Source organism: Chanodichthys erythropterus, chromosome 22 (genome assembly GCF_024489055.1).
Source record: "Chanodichthys erythropterus isolate Z2021 chromosome 22, ASM2448905v1, whole genome shotgun sequence".
NCBI classification, from domain to species: Eukaryota; Metazoa; Chordata; class Actinopteri; order Cypriniformes; family Xenocyprididae; genus Chanodichthys; species Chanodichthys erythropterus.
The window spans coordinates 26,240,243-26,264,972 of record NC_090242.1 but is presented as its reverse complement, the minus strand read 5'-3'; the positions used below and the strand labels follow the sequence as shown (position 1 = coordinate 26,264,972).

The 24,730-nt window shown below is 36.2% G+C and overlaps 1 protein-coding gene across 1 annotated transcript in view; it reads left to right on the top strand.

The window, feature by feature from the left end:
• nrxn2a (neurexin 2a) overlaps window positions 1–24,730 on the top strand; it is a 431,583-nt gene that overhangs the window by 356,154 nt on the left and 50,699 nt on the right. The window contains exon 18 of the mRNA XM_067375006.1: window positions 19,533–19,714. Within this exon, the coding sequence (XP_067231107.1) occupies window positions 19,533–19,714 (182 nt within the window). The remainder of the gene's footprint in view (window positions 1–19,532; window positions 19,715–24,730) is intronic.

Sequence of the window (24,730 nt, the reverse complement as noted above, 5' to 3'; positions counted from 1 at the left end):
TTTTGTTTTTCATCACAATGTGTACTTTTTAAAGTAAAAACAGTATGTGGCAAAGATGGCTTTTGGAGTAAAAATCATGTATAATATGTTGTTGGTGAACAGCACTGGACAGCAATGGGTCCCATGAGAATGAGAAAGGTAACATTGTGCTGACAACTCTGTTTGCTGAACAACAGCAGGGGCCGATCTGCAAGCTACTATGAACAACCTGTTTGCAGTTTTCTTACTGCTTTATATAAGACGTTCGCCATCCCAGGCTTGTTTTGACAAGGGAGACAACATCACGGTTTAAGCAGCTCTCTAAGAATGGCCTTCAAAGCAAGTCATATGTTTTTAGTGTGAGTTTGTGTGACGCAGAATGTGAACAAAAGACCTGTTAGATGGATATTGTTAAAACGACATAATGAAAACTCACAGCTACACCATAGAGAGAGGGAGGGCATTTTTTTGGAAACTCAGTAAGCTCATTGGCTGCATCTCCGCCCCTGCCGTCAAGCAGGGCTGGAGATCTCAGCAAAAGAGTAATTATTCATGACTGAGCTGGATAGAGACAAGCAAGGCAGTGCACAGAAGACTCTGAGGAGAAGTTGAGCTGGGATGCCTAATTAGCTCTGTATATGAGGAGAGAGAGAGAGAGGGGGAGATAGAGAGAGAGAGAGAGAGAACGGAGTGGGTGGGGGAGAAGAGGACCAGATGCTCCTCCTCTTCCCCTCTTCTGTTTTGGATGACCCATTTAAGAAACACTGCGCAGCACAAAAACGCAACATCAGCTGAAACAAGTAACACCTTCAACAGCCTAGGAAGCCTTTGTTGAAATGCAGATTAAGACAGACGTGTGTTTTCAGGTTCGGAAAAAGGTCTCAAATATGCACTTTTTCATATAAACATATCTGCACACACGTTTTTCCTTTTTCCCAGTTGCTTCTAAGGCGGGGAGATATCGCAAAATCATGCAAAAAAAAAATCTTTAAATACAAAAGATCTTGCCATTTATAATTATATGTTTTAATAGTTATGCACAAATCATCCCATTAATTCTCATTCATGTCCTGGACAATAGCTGCAATAAATAGCTAAATTCAGGTCATAATACGGTGCTTTGAGGTGTTTATATTGTTTTCTCATTAATACAGGCTCATGCGTCCACCTCCATCTGATATCATGTTTAATTTAGTAACCTTTCTAAGAGGTGACCGATTTGAAAAAGGGTAAACATTTGTGGGGATGTGTTTATGATATTTACAGCTACCTCATGTTTAATTTGACTACCATTAACAGTGGTAAACAAGTCAGTTGCCTGTGGTGCAGTGGGAAATAGATTTGAGCATCTGAAACTTCAGGAAAAATATTTAATTACATGGGTTAGTCTGTTTTCTAACAGTCAATGTATAGTTATATATTTTATTATTTTTATAAGGTGTTTGAACACAGATGTGTATCCACATTGTGTGTAAACAACCAGCCTATAATGGTAAAAATTCACCATTCCTTTTTTATAATAATTCTCCATTAATCATAAACAGTCTCTCCAAACATGCAGTTCAAGACTTACATTAGAGTAGGAGGAAGCCCCGCCCATGACTGGTGACGATCTGCCCTGTTAGCATAGATACCGCCCTGAGTGAGCCGCAGCAGTCCGCCATTTCTGTAGCAGCTGGAGATATACAATGTCTGTGCCAAAAAAGACATTACAAATGTTCTGTTATTGGATGTACCAATAAACATTGGAAACATTGTAAATATGTCGAAGAAAGTTGGTAAAGTGTTATACACAGCAAAATCCCCAGAGTTAAATCAACTCTGCTCAGATTACATATGGTCCCTCTCTATATAGTGTTAAAGTAACAATGAAGCAGAGTTAAAGATAATGAGATAATTAAGTGATTAATTAAGTTATGATTGAGCATTAGTGATGAACACCTGCTGTTAACAAGCAGAATCACTGAAGAGAAACACAATAACTACAAATGACTTCCAGACACATCCTTAGATGAAATCAACTTAAGATAAAAGACATTAAATCTCTCAAGATCTGAATAAACAACTCCACAAAAAGCATATTATCTCATTAACTTTAACTCTGCATTAGAGTTATTTTAACTCTATGTAGGAGTACCATATGTTCTCTGAGCAGAGTTGATTTAACTCTGAGGATTTTGCTGTGTATATTTGCGCAAATTATTTGACGCCAGACTGCTTCATAAAGGAGGGTCGGTTCAACACTTGATTTGCACAAAAGTTTAACATGACGCCACATGAGTTGAATCAATTCCACAACAACTAGATAAATTTATCTACTAACCATCCAGAAATGTCCAGTTGCATTTTAAAAGCTGTAATTTCTTCCTGAATCAACTCCAGTTTTGAACAATGTGAAGCTGAACACCGTTACTGATAATCATAATTTTAGCTGCGTGAGATTCTCCAGCTTTGTTGTTGAGTAACCGAAGCATAAGCTATTAAAGCTCCGTCCTCTTCTGGAAACCAGGCCGGGAACAGCAGCTCATTTGCTTTTAAAGGGACACAAAAATGGCGTGTTTTTGCTCACACCCAAATAGGTGCAAATTTGACAAGCTATAATAAATTATCTGTGGGTTTTTTTTTTTAGCTGAAACTTCACAGACAGATTCTGGGGACACCTGATACTTTTGTGAAAAGGGGCATAATAGGTCTCCTTTAATTTTATTACTATTCTTTTTTACAGCTTATTCCTAACATCACACATATTTTTTAAAGTTGAGATTTTGTTCAATATTTTCACAGTGGGCTAAATATTTTGTTCTCTCTTTTTGTCTTTCATGTGGTCCCCTGGTGTGATTTCTGCTACTCTTTCAAATTAAAGGTAAGTCAATTATATGTTTTTGTTTATACATATTCATGAATGTGGATATTGTTATTTCTGTATGATCTCATGCATCACTACTTGTACTCACTTTAAACCATTGTAATTCTGCTTTGGTCGTGCACTCTGATAATTATCACATTTTATACAATATTTATACATTTATATGAAAACATTTCAGTAGTAATTTCAGTATATAAGATCTCAAGGGCTTTACAAACTAAACAAAAACATTAGAAAAAATATGAATTTAATTCTATCAGAGTGCATATATAAAATTGAATGAATATATAAAATATGCACTGTACAATAATAAGATTAAACAAGCGATCATAAAACTTTAATTTAAAATACATAAAAGACAAGCAAAATGTTAATAAGTTTAAGGCAGATATGAGTCATACACTTATAAGGAGTAAAATATGTAATAAAAATAATTATCAAACAAGAAGAGGTAAAAACATAAATAATGTTTATTTTAGGGCCTGCAACATTAATTTGATATTCACATTTGTTGAAGTCGTCATTATACATGCTCTGAAAACTGTATGAAATATGTAAGTGTTAATATATTCACTTTAGCTTGAGGCAAAGTCTCTGCTCAGATACCATAAATAATTATATAGAGCATGAAACAAAATGCTCAATAGCAAATAATATGAGCTCCTGGAGCTGTAACAGGGTTTATCATCAGTGTATGTGAGCGCTGCTTTATTCTGTTACATGACAAAGACCTGTTTAATTAAATAACAACAGGACAGATTAAATGTGATATCAATGCTACATTTAATATTTGTTGACATATTCTGAAATGATTCCTACCAAGTATTTTACATTACATTATGATTTACTAAGATCTGCTATCTTATATCTTTCCTCTATTCACCAACTCTCTCTTCTTCTGGCCTTTAAATGGGTGTCAGGGCTGATTAGAGGACATTTCAGGGTTGTCTGCCAGTGAGTCTTTTGGAGAGGCCAGAGCATTATTGAGCTGACATCTGTAGAGCTCTTTAAATGTTCTCTGAATTGGGTTTCTCTGCCTGCAACTGTCTCATCTCTAATATAGTAACTCTCTAAAGAACCTTTCATTAATCCAAATAAGTTTTTACCTCCACAACAGGTTTGTCAGTTCTTTGTTCTTTTCAGATATATTTTCAAACAATATTAGCTGTACTTTGTTTTGTGTTATCGAGGGTATTGAGACTATATGATATATAAAATAATTTATATTCAATAGCTAGATCCCACTTATACCTACTTTATAGAAATAAAGGTAAGCTAATAGTCAGATACAGAATGTGCTTCAAAAGAATATGTGCTGAGTGTAATAGATATTTCTCGTGTGCCATTGTGCCCTAAATAGAGTCACATTATGGAGATTTCTGATGTTATGCATCAGATGTGAGATGGTGTATATTGTTAGTGTATTTTATTGCAGAAATCACTTTGGACTCACAACCCATTTAAGCTGGAAAGCATTGCTAACTGATGGCTAAATTAGATTTTTAAGGGCCTTGAGCATTAATGTTATGCTAAAGAGCATTAACATATGCTCTTCCTCCACAACTCTTCTTATTTCTTTTATTAGGTTTGTGAAGAAAATGTCAACATGCCACTAACATATGCTAACAAGAGATTGATTGAAACCACAAAGATAGCATCAATTGCAGTAGTTGAGTAGTCATCCACGACCAATTGACTAGTCGATTAGTGCACTTAAAGGGTTAGTTCACCCAAAAATGAAAATTCTGTAATTAATTACTCACCTTCATGTCGTTCCACACCTGTAAGACCTTCGTTCATCTTCGGAACACAACTTAAAATATTTTTCATAAAATCAGATAGCTCAGTGAGGCCTGCATTGACAGCAAGACAATAAACACTTTCAGTGTCCAGAAAGCTGCTAAAGACTTATTTAAAACAGTTCATGTGACTACAATGGTTCAACCTTAATGTTATGAAGTGACGAGAATACTTTTTGTACTTTTTTTTTTTATTTAATTATTATTTAATTATTTAATTTATTCATAACATTATGGTTGAGCCACTGTAGTCACATGAACTGTTTTAAATACATCTTTAGTAGCTTTCTGGGCATTGAAAATGTTAATTGTCTTGCTGGCAATGCAGGCCTCATTTTCACCTTTTTTTCTAACCATATGTGATATGTTTTTATTTATTATTATTATTTTTAATAAGGTGTTTATAATCTTACCACTAAATATTCAGCTCCCCTTCCCAGTATTTTTAATAGAGTATGTGCATTCTGTCTCTGCTTTCATTGCATATGGAGTTCAGAGAGGTTTGTGACTGTGCTGTGAATTGAGGGTTGGGGGTTCTGGAGCACGCACAGAGCCCTGGTGGGAATGCACTGATTTGTTTATCGAAGCTGCCAAAAAAAATAGGACACCCTGGATCTAGAAGTTTAATAAGTTATATAGTTTCAGTTCTGCAGCAAAGCAGTATATCAGAAGCCTCAACTGTTTACAGTAGCACTTACTCATTCCTCGTTGAGATGCAAGTTATAAAGTTTAATCTGACCCCTCTTTTCTCTTTTTAGCAAGTGTTTCCTTGATTCCATAGCAAAACATTTTTTATTTTTGTAACTTAATGTGAGGCAGATATCCCCATCTGAACTTGCAGCTAAATACAAGTGACAGAGTTGACAGCTGCCGCACTTGCCGTGTTCCTTTTGCAAAGCATCAATGAGCTAGACAAGTTTATAAAAAACCTTATTATCTAAGGTGAAGCTTAAAGGTGTCACAATACAAAAATAATGAGTGAACACTACAAATTTGGTATCACCGCATAAAGAATACACACAGTTTTTCCTTAAGGTTTCCTTAAGCTTTTTTCTTCACAATGTTTCCCAGTCTAAATATAAAGTGTGTTGTATCGATACTACAAGTGTAATGAAATGAAATAATGACTTTAAAGCAAGTTTAGCTCAAATAGAGATAGAAATAGATAGCGCCTCCATCTCACACTAACCAGTGTTGCTGGTTGGGATATTCAAACAAACATCACTAACCCTAAAATGTACTAAACCCTGCCTCTGAGAATGAGTGTGAGGCCATTTTGAGATGCTTTAGAGAAGAGAAATAGTTGCTGTAGTAAAGTGTTGTTACCATGCGGCTATTTTACGCCAGACTGCTTCACAAACGAGGGTCAATTCAATGCTTGATTTGCATAAAAGATTAGCATGACGGTACATGCTAGTCAATGAGTTGAATCAGCACAGCAACTACATGAATTTATCCACTAACCGTTCAAAAACGTCCAAATACATTCTACAAGTTGTAACGTCTTCCTGAGTCTCTCCATCAGTGTCCGACTCTGGTTTGAACAATGTAAGGCTGAACACCGTTACTGATAATCATCATTTTGGCTGTCTGAGATTCTCCAGCTTTCTTGTTGAGCAACCGAAGCATGAGCTGTTAAAGCTCCGCCCTCTTCTGGAGAGCAGCAGCTCATTTGCATTTAAAGGGACACACACAAAAACTACGAGTTTTTGCTCACACACAAATAGGGGCGAATTTGACACATTCTGAGGACACCAGGGACTTATATGACATCTTGTAAAAGGGGCATTATAGGACCTCTTTAAACCTGAAATTTGAATGTTGTATCATCAAAAAACTGCATACCGCTCCTATATGGAAAGACAACTGAGATGTCTTTTACTCTCCTTTACATTCAAAATTTTTAAATAGTTTCAAAAACCAAATTGAGGCAAACTGGACACCTGCAACTTCATAAACTCCCCTCAGAGGGAAGTCCAGTCCCTCGCCGAAGCATCTCACACTGCGAGTAATTCTCTGCCAGGTTTCTGCAATTATATGAAATTGCTAATATTTCAGCGCTAGACTGTTAGCCTGACTGCGGGGTTTGAGCCTTCATTTGATTTCCTTTCACACTTTCAACTTAAAAAGTCATTTAGATTTGATTAACCAAGGTAATATGGTAATCTAGAAAAGTTCTCCAATAAAACATCAATGTTCAGGTGAAAGTAAGGTTTGCTAATTTGTTTGCTTCCTTTGTGATTAGACATCAGAAAATGCCCTAAGAAAAAAAGTTAATATTTTCATATTTATTCTTTCAAATGTCGTGTAGCTTATTTATGGTTATGGCTGAGAGCCCAGAGTGTTATTATTGGTCCACACCATAAAATGAATTTCATTTGCAGCTTTGGAAAACAACCCATAAAAAATGTATTCCAGGTCCTGTGGTTTCAATTAAATCTCGCATATACCAAGCTTTTTCAGATTGCTTTTTTATACTGTGAATAGCATTGTCGCTATTAACAGACTCCACAATAGTGCTAACAGGACTTATTTAGTATTTAGATCCTATTTGGTAGTTCTCACATCTCTACTCTTATTTTAATTTCTCTCCAGCATGTTATATTTGCTGCTCCTGTTTGAAATGTGCAGGATGTTCTTAGCCTGCAGAGCTTGCTTATCAAGTCTCAAAGTCTACTTCCACACTGTGGGAAAATAAGTGTAAATCCGGTGTGGTTTATCCTGCGTAATGTAGGAGGTTAATACACCCTGGCACCCGTGGAATGGTTTTGTGGGAGAGAAGCAAATATTGTGTTGCAAACATGTGAGTGGCTGCAAAGAATGCTAAGTAGACTGCGTCAGTTTCTTTTTTGCAGATTTTGCATTGTACTGCTAGATGTAACATGTCTGCTCAGTTTTTATAGCATTTTATAGTATTCTCATCGCACAAATGAGTTTGTTGAAATATTTACGCCAACAGGAAGTTAAATCTGATATACTGTAATCTACTTTTGTACGGTTATATTTCTCTGCACCACTCAAACTAGAGAGACTTTAACTTGGTTTCTGTAGGAGTGTTGCAAGGTATTTGATTTGTCAGAAGCATCTACAGCAGGTTTGGCTGAATGTGTAGATTTAATGAACCACAAATGATGTGTTCACATTTACCTTGACGAGCCCAGTACCCAGACCTGACAGGCAAACTTATCCGAAAGGTTAATCACTCTGCAAACACTAAAGATGAGTATGTGTTTCATTCTACATTCTGTATATTTGAACAGACTTGAATGCAGGAAATTAATGCTATAGAGTCTGGACTAATTATGCTATGCATGATTTAAAAATTGAAGTTATATCAGTTACAGAGGTTCAATTCTGATGTATTTTTGGTTCATCAAGTAAGTATTAAAAACAGTTTTTGGCCAAAAATATATAATTCTGGCAATAATATTGCAGCTAAACACCCAGTGAAAAAAAAAATGTAAATCATTTGAACCAAGTATATATATAGAAAAAAAAATAGCTTGGGATGGATCTAACAAAAATGTTCTAGCTGTCCCAAAAGTGGCAGCTGGTTTGATTTTTGGCATACAGTCAACATCCAGCAAGGAAAGATTAATTTATCTTTAAGGTTTTTCTTTATTTTTCCCATAATTACTTTTCATTCCATTTTACAAGCGTTTTATACTGTATAAAAAAATAACATGCTATTAAAAAGTTCCTTTATTAAATAAAATATTGATATACAGTAAATATTAACAATTTTAATTGTTAATCGGATTTAAAGAACAAATCTGACTGTTGTTAGTTCTGGTCCTCAAATCTGATTGGCTGAGAGGCCTTCCAGGAATACTAATATTTCACCAGTATCAGCACTGGGACTTTTCCCAGACATTCTAATGGAAAACCTGGTAACATCAGGGAAATAAAATAAATTAAAATTGTGATTTCCAGGCCATGAGTAAGTAAGGCAATAAATAAAATAAAACCTTTAAAAATTATGTAATTTTTTTCAATAGTGGAATATACACTAACTGGCCACTTTATTAGGTACACCTTGCTAGTGCCGGATTGGACCCCCTTTTGCCTTCAAAGCTGCTTTAATTCTTCATGGCTTAGATTCAACAAGGAGCTGCAAACATTCCTCAGAGATTTTAGTCCATATTGACATGATGGCATCACGCAGTTGCTGCAGATTTGTCAGCTGCGCATCCATGATGTGAATCTCCTGTTCCACCACATCCCAAAGGTGCTCTATCGGATTGAGATCTGGTGGCCATTTGAGTATAGAGAACCCACTGTCATGTTCAAATAAACAGTTTGGGATGATTTGAGCTTTGTGACATGGAAGTAGCCATCAGAAGATTACAGTGAGAGTGATATGACGTGTGCTCTGCATTTCACCCTTCCTAGTGTTCATCACAACCGGAGCAGTGGGCAGCCTTTTTTACAGTGACCCCCCAGGGAGCGATTGGGGCTTAGGTGCCTTGCTCTAGTGCAAGTCAGTTGTAGGTAATAGTGCAACTCACTGTACGCTGTGGTCATAAAGGGATGGACATGATCAGCAACAATACTCGGGTAGGCTGTGGAATATAAACGCTGCTCAGTTGGTACTAAGGGACCCAAAGTGTGCCAGGTAAATATCCCCACACCACCAGCAGCAGCAGCCTGAACCGTAGATACAAGGCAGGATTGATCCACTCTTTCTTGTTGTTTATGCCAAATTCTTAACATGTGAATGTTACAGCAGAAATCCAGACTCATCAGACCAGGTTTTTCTAGTCTTCTGTTGTCCAATTTTGTTGAGCCAGTGTGAATAGCCTCAGTTTTGATGACAGGAGTGGCACCTGCTGTGGTCTTCTGCTGCTATAGCCCATCTGCTTCAAGGTGACGTGTTGTGAGTTCAGAGAAGCTCTTCTGCATACTTCTGTTGTAATGAGTGGTTATTTGAGTTACTGTTGCCTTTCTATCAGCTCGAATCAGTCTGGCCATTCTCCACTGACCTCAGACATCAACAAGAACTGCCGTTCACTGGATATTTTCTCTTTTTCGGACCATTCTCTGTAAACCCCAGAGATGGTTGTGTGTGAAAATCCCATTAAATCAGCAGTTTCTGAAATACACAGACCAACCCGTTTGGCACTAAAAACCGTGCCACATTGAAAGTCATTTAAATTACCTTTCTTCCCCATGTCTGAATGCATTGAGTTGATTCCATGTGATTGACTGATTAGATATTTGCGTTAATGAGCAGTTGTTCCGTGTACCTAATAAAGTGTATCAGTGTAGCTCAGGTATGCCCTAAATCATTTGATCAGAATATTTTACTCTTGTTGTTTTCAAACTAGCCTTTATGTATCATTTACATACACCTTGCAGAATCTGCATAATGTTAATTACAAACAATAAGATGTAATTACATTTTAATGTAATACTGCCCTGAATATGCTCTTTTAGATAACATATGTTTACATATCCACATGACAAAATAATAGCTGAATTTAAACAAATGAACCAGTTCAAAAATTTACTTACCTGGATGATCAATGACTGTTTGTATGTTTTGTGATAGTTAAACTGCCTACTGTTCTTCAGAAAAAATCTTTTACTAACCCTTTCCTACACAAACGTGGTGGAATAACATCATTTATTTGAAGAATGTATACCTCTACTAGCACATATAGACAATGGAAAATGAGCTATTTCTTTCATTATTATTCTGTGCTATACCCTTGCTGCAGTAATGCTCATTAACACATTACTGCAGAATCACTTGATAACTTGGAATAATTAATTCAAGAAATGTGAAATCTTGCAAAAAAATATCTCTGGAGCGTTGTGTAGTGTTTTTCATCTCCTGGCCACTTTCTGTATAGACTGCTAACTTTGATTCCCAGAACTGTGAGGAATCTAATGTACAGAAGGTCTGAGCCTGTACACACATGATCCAGTGGACATGATTCCAATATCTCTTTATGTGGGCATCTGGGAACACACAGCAAATAACTACACTGCTCCTAACTCACTTCCCTTTAGCCTCCGTACACACAGCTTATATAATCACATCATCTCACAGGAGCCTTCAGTGAAATCCAATCCCAGTGCCTTATTGTTTGCCTTGCTGAAAAGAAGAAACATGTAAAACATTTTCGAAGCTGCATGAAAAGAGTGAGAAAAAATAATTTTTGCTCAACTGTTCATTGGGGAGGTGATGTAGCCAAAAGTGTTTCGTTGGTTTATTTTTGCTATTATGTGTTTGCTCTTTATCCCACAGGGTTTACAGTTGTGATATTACCATAAGAAAACTGGGTGGGATGTTTATTAATCTGAGAATATAAATATTACATTGTGTCACTAGTAGGTGGTGAAAAGCTTGTTTCCGCCACTAAATAAAATAAATAAAAAAAGTAATTGTGACATTTTATCTCACAATTCTGACTTTATATCATGCAATTCAGACTTTAGAACTCACAATTCTGACTTTATAACTCGCAATTCTGACTTTATATCATGCAATTCGAACTTTATAACTCGCATTTCTGACTTTATAACTCACAATTCTGACTTTATATCATGCAACTCAGACTTTATAACTCACAATTCTGACTTTATATCACGCAATTCAGACTTTATAACTCACAATTCTGACTTTATATCATGAAATTCAGACTTTATAACTCGCAATTCGGACTTTATAACTCACAATTCTGACTTTATATCATGCAATTCGAACTTTATATCATGCAATTCGAACTTTATAACTCGCATTTCTGACTTTATAACTCACAATTCTGACTTTATAACTCGCAATTCTGACTTTATATCATGCAATTCAGACTTTATAACTCACAATTCTGACTTTATATCATGAAATTCAGACTTTATAACTCGCAATTCGGACTTTATAACTCACAATTCTGACTTTATATCATGCAATTCGGACTCTAACTCGCAATTCTGACTTTATATCATGCAACTCAGACTTTATAACTCACAATTCTGACTTTATATCATGCAATTCTGACTTTATAACTCGCAATTCTGAATTTATATCATGCAACTCAGACTTTATAACTCACAATTCTGACTTTATATCATGCAATTCTGACTTTATAACTCGCAATTCTGACTTTATATCACGCAATTCTGACTTTATAACTCACAATTCTGACTTTATATCACGCAATTCAGACTTTAGAACTCACAATTCTGACTTTATAACTCGCAATTCTGACTTTATATCATGCAATTCGAACTTTATATCATGCAATTCGAACTTTATAACTCGCATTTCTGACTTTATAACTCACAATTCTGACTTTATATCACGCAATTCTGACTTTATAACTCACAATTCTGACTTTATATCATGCAATTCAGACTTTATAACTCACAATTCTGACTTTATATCATGCAATTCAGACTTTATAACTCACAATTCTGACTTTATATCATGCAATTCTGACTTTATAACTCACAATTCGAACTTTATATCATGCAATTCGAACTTTATAACTCGCATTTCTGACTTTATAACTCACAATTCTGACTTTATATCACGCAATTCTGACTTTATAACTCACAATTCTGACTTTATATCATGCAATTCGAACTTCTGACTTTATATCATGCAATTCTGACTTTATAACTCACAATTCTGACTTTATATCATGAAATTCAGACTTTATAACTCACAATTCTGACTTTATATCATGAAATTCAGACTTTATAACTCACAATTCTGACTTTATATCATGAAATTCAGACTTTATAACTCGCAATTCTGACTTTATATCATGCAATTCGAACTTTATAACTCGCATTTCTGACTTTATAACTCACAATTCTTACTTTATAACTCACAATTCTGACTTTATATCATGCAATTCTGACTTTATATCATGCAATTTAGACTTTATAACTCACAATTCTGACTTTATATCATGCAATTCAGACTTTATAACTCACAATTCTGACTTTATATCATGAAATTCAGACTTTATAACTCGCAATTCTGACTTTATATCATGCAATTCGAACTTTATAACTCGCATTTCTGACTTTATAACTCACAATTCTTACTTTATAACTCACAATTCTGACTTTATATCATGCAATTCTAACTTTATAACTCGCATTTCTGACTTTATAACTCACAATTCTGACTTTATAACTCACAATTCAGACTTTATATCATGCAATTTAGACTTTATAACTCACAATTCTGACTTTATATCATGCAATTCGAACTTTATAACTCGCATTTCTGACTTTATAACTCACAATTCAGACTTTATAACTCACAATTCTGACTTTATATCACGCAATTCAGACTTTATAACTCACAATTCTGACTTTATATCATGCAATTCAGACTTTATAACTCACAATTCTGACTTTATATCATGAAATTCAGACTTTATAACTTGCAATTCTGACTTTATAACTTGCAATTCTGACTTTATAACTTGCAATTCTGACTTTATATCATGCAATTCAGACTTTATAACTCGCAATTCTGACTTTATATCATGCAATTCGGACTCTATAACTCGCAATTCTGACTTTATATCATGCAATTCAAACTTTATAACTCACAATTCTGACTTTATATCACGCAATTCTGACTTTATAACTTGCAATTGTGAGTTTATATCTCGCAATTCTGAGAAAAAAAAGTCCGAATTGTGAGATAAAAAGCCAGTTACCTTTTTTATTTTTTATTTCATGGTGCAAACAAGCTTCCATAGAAAAGTGACTGTCTCTGAGTCATTGAATCATTCATTGATTCAGAAACAGTGGTTGCATTTAGAATTAATCAAGCGATGGCCTTTATGAGTGAGTCATTAAATGATTCATTCAACTGATTTGTACAAAACATTATTCCTTCAAATTGATATTTGTATGTAAAAACTTTCAAATAATCTTTGACAATCAGTAATGTTCATCTTTTCCAGTGACAAGTGATGTTCAGTCATCACTATAATGATTTTTCTTTAAGTAGGTCAGGCACATTACCTCAAATTGATGTCATTTGTTTTTAATATATTCCCATACATATTTACTTACTTTGATTCACATATTTCATTTTTAAATAGACTGAAGCAAATAACATTTTATCAGATCCTTCTTCAGAATCGAGAAAGAATCATTATTCTATTCAAATCTAAAGACATCCTCATTTTTAAAAACAGAAGAAAAAAAATAAAGTAAATAAAAATACAGATAGTTTTCCTGTGTTTGTTAGTGTTAGGATGTGGGTTAGGTTATAGTATTTATATCTAGCTACTATAAAAACAATAGAAGTGTATGCAGTGTCCTTTCAGATAGCTAAGTGAACATGTGTGTGTATTAGATGGTTATTTATTTTATATAACATATTTTTATGTATTTATATTTAACAAATACTACATATGCCTTCAAAACACTTGCAAACAAACCATGATCCGTGCCTGTGAGAACTACAGCTTAAAAAAGGCACAAGCCCTTCAATATATCCTGCCCAAAATTCTTGTTTCATACAGTAAGGATTATAAAAGTTGTTTTGTGATTGGTGGTTTTAAATTGCACAAGGCTCAGGAACTGGTTTTATCTTGCTCAATACACAGGCCGTCTTTTTTGTTGAATTGCAGGAAGTAACTGAAGCAGGAAAATTGAATTTTTGCCTCCAAGACCTTTTTTTCCCCCAAAGACAGTGTGTGGACAGTTCATTCAGTGTGTTTATTGAATTAAACACTGTTTACAAATGCTTAACCTATCAGGAACTTAATGCACCAGCCCTCGCTTGTTCCACTACATTAAAGCATGACAAAGAGCAATTGCAGAATAATACAGATATTTTGAGAGCACAGTAATGGCTTAAATGTACCATACCTGCATCCTCTTTTCATGTATTTGCAAAAAAAAAGAAAAAAAGGGGGATAATTTCTTTCACCTATAGAAAATGATACAAATGTCATAATTTTCAAGGGCAGATAAATGAGTATAGGTCGTAACCCATGTAAGCCGTGTATAGGCAGACAACATTATCATAGGCCTATGTGAAGTGATATTGATTCGTTTAGTACAGCCTTAAAATGATATAGAGTGGAATCACGTTCCAACATTTAGAAAATAACCAGGACGATAAATTCTTATTCCTTCTGAGTGAGGAAATCAATTCTGTTTTGGAGACTTTATATACTTTCTGATTGCATCATGATAGCAGTGGTTAAGTTTCACCTCTGCTGTGAAGACCCAGGCTAAGAGTCCCATAAAACAAATGTCCTTGGGCTACCGCAGTCACATGGGTTATCTAGATCACTATATGGTTTATGAAGTGAAATAGGCTGACAACCCAACTGCCAATGGTGAGTATATTGAGAAAACTCCCAGCCATAAATACTCCTTAACAGCCAACTGTATTTTGCATCATTTTTATTAAAAATATATTTAAATTGCTTTGACACTGGAATTATTGAGCTGTTTTTTTTTTTGTTTTTGTTTTTTTCACAGAATAAAATGAGATGAGTCAGTATCTGTCTCTCAGTGAAACGTCAGGACACATTGTGGTTTTGTTCCTAATGATTTCTAATACTGTGAGAAATATTCCACATAGGTCACATCATGGAGTTATGGATTAAAAAAAAAAAAATCAGACATTCTAAATAAACTTTTGATTGAGGTACAAATTAGGCAGTTTGTGGGTCTTCAATTAAATGCCACTTACATCAGTGAGGGTCAGACTATCATTATTATAATTTGATTTAAAAATGTTGCAGTTCTGAATTAAGTTACTGGCAAACAGCTTTAATTGACTTAATAGCCAATACTGAATTTTAGTTGCATTCAGCTCTTGGCGAGCGTTAATTTTGAACCCTGCTGACAACAGACACTTTAGCTCCAATTAAACGAATAAGCCTGATTGATCCCACGTGTTTTAGCATTTCATTATAACCGTTCCTCATATTTCAGCAGTTCAAACAGTTGTTGTGATGCTTGGCGGCCCAAACTCAACAAGTTAGTTAGCAGCTTTCATGAAGCAGGTGTTCAGCACTTTGTAACCCACATCCTGCCTAGGGGACCATTCGCCAGAACACTTAATTACATTCCCTACACCTCCTCTGTTTGCTCATTTAGACTACCACAAGTGCCAGGAATGACAGGTGGCTCCACTTTGGCATTCTGGAGTTTAGGTGAGATTTGAGAAAAAAAAGTGGAAGATCAGTCATTTAGCAAACCATTAATCAGCTGTGAGGGCGTTCAAGAAAACCTTAGTATCAGTATACAGATGATACCTGCTCTTGTAGTAGATGCAGAGCGTAACAAATGGAGAGCACCTGACATCATTTTATACTGTAGTAGAGCTTTTAAATAATGTTATTTAAAGCACAGGGTGAAGTGACCCTTATTTGAACACTTGAGCCTCTCTTAAAAGTGTCTGAATGTCATTCCATTAGATAAAATATGTAGCACAGGCTTATAAAAATAGCACAAGCACTTTTAAAGCAAAAATGTTTGGGAAATATTATTTAAGTCTATCATCTTGATAAGATTTTACTGTAAGGTTTTATTGGTTAATATTAGTAAATAAGTTCAGTATACTCAAAACTTTTGAGGAAACCTATTACCCTGCAAAACATTTAAGTAAACTAACTCATTTTTTTAAGTTAGTAGAACTTAAATTTTTTGTGAAAAGTGGGGCAGAGCAAGGCCAGTGTGGGACACAGGCGTCTCTCATTAACAATCACGTCACTGGCATGTCATTATATACTTGCGTGTATATAATCAAACAACCTATAGTATATGTGGTCTTAAATGTTTTGCAGCCCATCCTCAGACTAACCACACACTCTACTCTTCACCACAATGGTAACCCTAAACTAACATAACAGAAGCCCCTGTAAATCCCAACATAACACAACATTAAACACTAACTTGTTTCATGTCTCCCAATGTTAATATTGTGCAAAAACACAAAATAACACTTAATTTCAACATTTATTTTCCTTATACAGTCTGATGCAAAGCGTGCTGGGAATTAGAAATCTGCTGCAACTCAATCATATTAAGTTCAGCTTACTACAATACATTTGAGTTCACACAACTTTTTTTTATTAAGTACTATGAACTTTATTTATTATTTGAGTGAAACTAACTCATTTCATTTAATTAATTACACAAATTTTACAGTGTTTAGTTAAAACAATCAAACAATGAACAATTTTACATTATTGATACATACTGAAACATTATTTAAATAAAAAATTATGTGTGTTAACATTATGTGCAATACACTGTGAACTAACATGAATAAAAGTAATGAACGATTGTGTTTTTTAATTACTTACAAAGATTTGCAAGTGCTGTATTATTTTTATTTATTTTTTTTTTTTGCTTTTTGTTAGTTCACATTAATGCATTATGTGACGAGCAGGGCGGGCGAGAGCCGTGAGGGAACGGCGCGAGGCCGGTGACGTGAGTGATAATGAGCGTCACCTGCGAGGCGTGCCGGCCTCGAGTCTCTCACGGAGGAGCTCCGGAGGCATAAAAGGAGGAGCGACTACAATGAAAGACGAGAGAGGACCAGGCCTGGACTTTATTTTATGTTTTGTTTTGTTTGTGTGGCCGGCAGACGTCCGCGAGGGTCTGCCGGCATTACTTTCGTTTTGTTTGTTTATTTTATATTAAAGTTTTGTTGAATGGTCGCCGGTTCCCGCCTCCTTCCTCCCGGGTTTCGGCACCAATGTAACAAGGTTAGTAGATATGGGAAGAAGGAGGCGGGAACCGGCGAACATTCAACGTAACTTTAATTCAAAAATAAACAAACAACAAAACGAAAGTAATGCCGGCAGACCCTCGCGGACGTCTGCCGGCCACACAAACATAATAAAACATAAAATAAAGTCCAGGCCTGGTCCTCTCTCGTCTTTCATTGTAGTCGCTCCTCCTTTTATGCCTCCGGAGCTCCTCCGTGAGAGACTCGAGGCCGGCACGCCTCGCAGGTGACGCTCATTATCACTCGCGTCACCGGCCTCGCGCCGTTCCCTCACGGCTCTCGCCCGCCCTGCTCGTCACACATTATCTAATGAACAAATGTTAGAAGAGTTGCCAAAATTTACTTTTATATTATTTTTATATTTTGTCTTTATTGTACAGTGTCCTTTAGTGTCTAGTGTCCATGTACTTACTGTAGTAATAACAGTAAATTGTTTTTAATATGTATTTAATTGGTTTAAAAGGTGCAGATTAAAATGAAATATGGGTTACACTTTATTTTACAGTGCTGTAGTTACATTGTGATTACTCAAATAAGTACTGAGTACTATTAATTAACTGCATGTACTTACTACACTCTAAAAAATGCTGGGTTGTTTCAACCCAAATTTGGGACAAATATGGACAAACCCAACCGTTGGGTTAAAAAATGCATTTAAAAATTTAACCCAATGGTTGGGTTTATCCATTTTTGACCCAAACTTGGGTTGAAACACCCCAGCATTTTCTAGAGTGTATAAAGTTACAGTTAGGGTTAGGGTTTGGTTTAGGGTTAGTTATTTGTAATAATGCATAATTTACTGTTATTACTATAGTAAGTACATGTAGTAAAATAAAGTGTTTCCGAAACAAGAAGTATATTAATTTTATACTTATACATTGCACTTTTTTAGTGCATCTAGACAAAATAAGCAAACATAAAATAACATCAAACACAACATGCATATTAAAGACACGCAATAACATTAAGTCAGCAGGATGAAGTCCAGAAAGAAAGCAACACATCTCAAAAGTAGATACACAAGGAAAAAAATGTGGCAAATCATCACAATGCAGTATCTGCCAGAACAAACCAACAACAACATTCAAAACTTTGTTTATTGAATCCAAGAACATCTATTTCATTTGATGTATGTAGTTGGTCAACATGTGTCAGTCTGAAGCCCTAACCAATGGGATGAATGGGAATGGGCAAAACATACAAAATGGAAAGTATTTGGATACTGGTTCTCAGACCAAGTGGAACAGGTACATAGTCAATGAAGTTTACCTGTGGTTAATCAGCTAGGACACCTGTGTTTATTTATTTATTTATTTGAATTGTAATTTAAATTAGATGTATAAGTATTATTAAATCTAAAAAAGGATCTTTTTTTTTTTTTTTTTAACTCTCCTTATGTATTTCTCTGCATTGTTCATTAAATATACTTGGACTTTATTCAGCCAGTCCATTGCTGTGCCATTGTGCTTCAACACTGAGGCAGCTCACTTTACAACCTCTCGTTTTACCCTGGAAAATCGGTCAACGCAGTTGCCCAGGTTCATTCTCTAGGGCTGTTTCAGCGCAGATAGCTTGGCAGTTTAAAGCATGTCGGGCACCCGTCCCGCCCTGCGGTGGTTTCTTACCAAGCTGACGCAGCACTGCACTGGCTCTATTTCAGATCCTCATTTCTATACAGCCTCTGTGATTCGATGCCATGTCCAATCGCGGTGAAATATTAGCAGCGAAGAACAAGAGCAACAAGAGGGCAAGAAGTTAGAGAAGTTCGCATTGAAATGAGCCCTGTTTTTTAAGGCCAGTAGACATTTCAGCTCCAAACTGATGCAGGATATTTGTGTCTGAAATGGCAGTCCTGAATATGACGTTGGTCACTAAGGAAACACGTTGCAAATAAGAATTCAAGGCACATCTGAACAGATGGCAACTTATTAAAGACAGAGACGCTTTTATCTCATATGAGACGGTGCACAGGGCAAATGTGTGATGTGAGATGGTTCTTTAGCATCTATCTTGACTCACACATTCACATTGTTGGATCCCTCCTGCTGTGTTGCTCCACATTTTACTCATTTCCATTCTTACTTTTTTTCTTTGATTCATGCAACTTCTTTGAACGTTTAGCTGATGTTTAATGTTTTTCTTCATTTGGCAGCTGGGACCACATATATTTTTGGAAGAGGAGGAGCACTCATCACGTACACATGGGCTCCCAATGATCGGCCAAGCACCCGGGCGGACCGTTTGGCCGTGGGCTTTAGCACCCAGCAGAGTGATGCCATCCTGGTGCAGGTGGAGAGCAGCCAGGGTCTCGGAGACTACCTGCAGTTGCACATTGTGAGTATCTCAGCTCAGTTGGAAACTCTAATAGGCTTCTTAATTGGTTATTTCTTGTCCCATAGTCCTCTACAGGTGCTAATGTCTTTTTATTCAGTGTTAATTTTTCAGCTCAGTTTGGCTGTATTACTGTAAATCTGAAAGTTTTATGAAGTCATCTTTTTTTTTTAAGATAACCATAGGACTGTGTGTGTGTGTGTGTGTATATATATATATATTTATATAGATAGATAGATAGACAGATAGATAGGTAGATAGATGAAAATTTTTAATTGCAATTCATTCTTTTTCACACATATCGTGAAATTAAGCATACATTATTTATCTTGTTTAACACGTCCATTTTGCCATCATTGGCTATATCCAGAAAAGTAAACCATCAGATTGAAGTGTGATTCTCACAAAACTGTATTTTTCAGCTTTTTTCAAGGTAAATTTAGGTGTCTTTCCAAAAAAGGACACCAAATAACCAAATTATATGAGTCTATATAATTCATACATTTATGTACACCAAAGAACCCATAAAAAGCACAGCAAAAAAACTTTCAGAATTCACAATGTACAGTATGAGCAACAGCAAAGAGCTTGTTTACATTTTAGACAAGTCAAGTTGCAATACTGAACAGGACCACATGGAGAAAAACCTAAACCAACCGCCTTGACCTGCATATATACTAAAGTACACACAAGTACACATAAAGTAAACATTATCCTGAATGTGTGTGAAAGCAACGTGAATGTACTGAAATGTGTCTGTGCATAAATACAATGTGTAGTCAGTGGGTCGAGAGCGCTCGTACATGATTTGTTTGCGTGTCTATATAACGGACTTGCTTAATGTATGACTCATGTACGTCACCACAATCCTTATCGATCAAACTTTTACTAGCGAGACGCTGGTTTGCTTTATCCAGCTGAGAAACATAGTTTGCATGTCATCTGGCCATACAGCGGTGGGATGTTTCGTTGTTCTGTTAAGACAGGAACAGCGCGATGCGGGAAGGCTCGCGCTATTCAGATACAATGACAGAATGTGACAGAGAGTTTGTGTTTTAAAGCGAAACAGACACTGGAACGAACAAGTCTCTATTCTGGGACCATTTAAAAGCATCATTGATGTCTATTTACAACATGTTTTTGAAGTGTTGATTATTGTAGCCAATCACAGACATATCTGATGAGCGCGTGAACACAATGGCCAATCAAAGTTTACAAAACCACTCAACAGCGCTCAAAGTAATGCTGTACTAAAGTAATGTCAAAGTAATGTTGTACTATAATTACAATAGTTCTACAAGGATGTGAACGCTTTTTACAAACGGGAATCTTGTAATTATGATAATTCCGACATGGTGTGAATGCACCTTCATTCTGCTGTGATAAAACTGTGGTATGTATTTTATCTGGAGGCTTTTGTGTGAGCAATGCTACTGACGTAGTCTTTGTCATTTCCATTCACTCAGTTCGGAACTGCTGACAGGGAAACTGATGCAAATTGACTTGGATAAAAATCTTAAGTTGAATCATTTCGGAGAACGCTTCAGGGCTCCAGACATATAAAGCTATATTCATGGATCAAATGATGAATAGAAGCTACGTCCTTACATTCAATTCTCCTTGATAAGATCCAAGCAAACCCCCTCCCCCACCCAGGCAGATAGGAGAAAATTACCCTAAAAAATGATGGAATCATTAATCGCTGAACAGTTTATAAAGAAAACAACATGCCCCTTCATATTAATTTAGCCTATTAAAACAACATAGGGCTGAGATAGTATGACGGTAGATCAAGCTTGTAAATGCCTCGTTGACCTCTTGGCTTATTACTTGCAATTATATTTCAAGGGAGTAAAAAAAGATGCGTTTTAATAAGGTTCCTCTGAATGAATAATTAATTCAGCGTGAACTGTCGACTTTCACACTGTGAGCCTCTATGGCAGCACAGCCATAAACAGTCTGAGAGCAGCTGCTCTGCCAGACACAGACTGGGGCTTGTTTTCAGAAACTTCTTCCTCTCGTCACAGGCACAAAGCACAAGGGCCTCCCATTCTGTGGGCTGAAGGAAGGATCTGTGGAGGATCCTCTCTGATGGCTTTTTCTCTGTGTTGGTGTCTGTCAGAATGGTGGTTCCCAACGTGGGGGAACTGTACGTTTCTACATAGATTTTGCATTGCTACACCTGTAGATCTCAACACAGTTCATTTTAAGGAAAGAAAACAAAATCGTGAATTTTATATAAATAATAAAATAAAAAAATAAATAATATATTTATTATGTTTTAAAAATAGGTACTTATAGAGAGGGAGAGAGAGAGAGAATTTTGAGATTTTCATGAATGACATTTGTGGTTAGAATATGCCATAACTTTGTGATTGTAAAGGGTTAGTTCTACCAAAAATGACATTTCTGTCATTAATTACTCATCCTCATTTCATTCCACACCTATAAGACCTTTGTTCATCTTCAGAACAAAAATTAAGATATCTTGATGAAATCCGAGAGGTTTTTTTATCCTCTGTTGAAAGCACCGAAATTACCAAATACAAGGTCCAGAAAAGTAGTAAAAACATTGTTAAAATAGTCAACGTGACTACAGTGGTTCAACCTTAATATTATAAAAAGACGAGAATACTTTTTGTGCACAAAAACAAAACAAAACAATGACTTTATTCAACAGATTCGTCTCTCCCCTGTCATTCTGCTAAGCTATTTACATTGCAGAGCTTCCGTGTTTGCGTCCGAATGCCGGCTCAGTCGAAGGTCTTTATGGGTTTAGAATGACTTGAGGGTGAGTAAATAATGACAGAAATTTCATTTTTGGGTGAAAACTAACCCTTAAACATCAAACACAACACATCAAAAACAAAAATGCAGTCAAACTGCTCAATGGCTGCTAAAAATGACAACAAAGCCAGCAAAGTTTGCAGTTCAGTCTCCATGTTTACACGTTTGTCAAGGATACACAGAGCGAACGTGGGCAGCCATGCCATCATTTGCAAAAGTCTTTGTTTTGGTCTTTATACTGAAATGCAAACCCGGCGTTTTCGAAAGTCTCAGTTTTCAAGGTTCAAAAACGTTGCCGTAGTGTAAACAACAGGCGTAACTGTAACAAAACGTATGCGTTTTAAAACAAAAATGCACTAGTGTAAACGATGCCAAAGACTGTCAGCATATTTGAGTCTCACTGATTGGACTCTGGGGTTATGTTAGACAAAAATGTTGGGAAAAGCTGTATCTAAAAATCTCTGTCCTCAGTAAACTGGTCTAAGCGGCGACATCAACCTTGATTACAGTGCTCCATGATTTGGCTTGTGTTGTAAATAATATTTGGTTGTATATAAAAGCGAGTCTGTAAACTTTATGGTAGACATAAACGGCGAGTTATGAAGGAGAGGCGTGGCAAATAGCATGCAAGGTTTCACGCTGCTCTCAAGACAACTCGGCTTACGCCTCAAAATTTGTCCTTCATGTAGCAGGATTTACTTGAGCTTGTAAATTACAACCAAGGACAGATAATCCAATTGGTCGTGAGCATGACAGATGTATGGAATGACTTACAACAGTGGGCGTAGCAGAGCCCGGCGGCCCTTAGGCGGCTGACTTCAGGGTTTTCCCTCTCCTTCTCTCTTACGACTCATCCCTCTCTCTATCTCTCTCTCTGATGATGTTACTTGGGTTTGTAGCATCGTTTATTCACCCACGGAGTCTGAGGTTAGATGATAGCTGAGCAGAAACAGCTCAGGCTGATGAATGAGACGGAGCCAGGGGTTGTTACGGCTTGTAATGAATAGCAGGCTCATTCTGTATTCCGGGTGGTTGCATATCGATTCGAACCAAGGTTCTGGCCTCCTCAATTTTGCTGGCATCTTGCATTGAGGTTGCCCCAGGGTTCACCTGCCCACCTGTCAGGGGCATAGAGTGATGGATTAATAGAGCTTTATGGTCTTGGTGGCCATGTTAAACGAACACCTTGGACCCCTGGAGAGAAGGCTTGAAACGGAGTGTAGGTGCCACCCAGACTGTGACCTATTGGTCGTGACATCAGCACTGCTGGGCATGTGAACTTGTGACCCCGGTGCCCTCTGCCAGCTGGCCCAGACATCAAAAAGAGAAGGCAGACAGGATGGCAGATGCTTGAGTGGCCATTTGCAGTTGTACTTACCAATGTGCTTCTGTTTGTTTACACTGGTACATGATTACAATACAGAAACAGTGAGATTCAGCTGAGCTTTCTGATTCGGCCGCAATAATAGAGTGGTGCAGGAATGATATCAAAACACAGAAGATTAATTTGCCACTGGCTCCCTCAAGATTTTCCTATTGGATTTTATAATGGGCTTTTTCAATTTATTAGTAAAATAAAGCCTGAGATAAACATAACTTGATGATACTTTGACGTTTTGTTCTACAACATAAACTACACACACTCATCTAGTTACTTATTAAAAACATACATTTTCAAAAATAAACATAACTGCTTCAAAATTCTCATTTTCGGTATGGGTGTGTCACCGTGTGTGAAGAAAATAATGGCAAAGTATCATCAAGTTATGTTTACCACAGGCTTTATTTTACTCATAAATTGAAAAACCCCATTATAAAACCCCATAGGAAAATATTGAGGGAACAAGAGGCGAATTAGCGTTTGGGTTTTGACCTCATCCCTGCTCCACTCTATTACAGCTGTGCTGATATTCAGAACAACAGCATGATTTTTTAAATGTGATGATGTTTTTACTCAAGAATGAAAAAAAGGTAATATTGAGTAACTTACAGTATACAGTACATACAGTATACGGACAGTTATTGTGTGATATTTTTTTGAACCATCAACAGAAATAGTTACAAAATGAACACACTGCAGAATGAACCATTGAACCATTTTTTCATCTAAAAAAAAAAAAAAAAAAAAAAACACCGGTGATGTTTTGTTCCTGAACAAATCACTGACTTTGAACAAAACAGTTGTATGAATGGTTCAATGTCTCACTCATAAACACTAACTTGCTACATTCC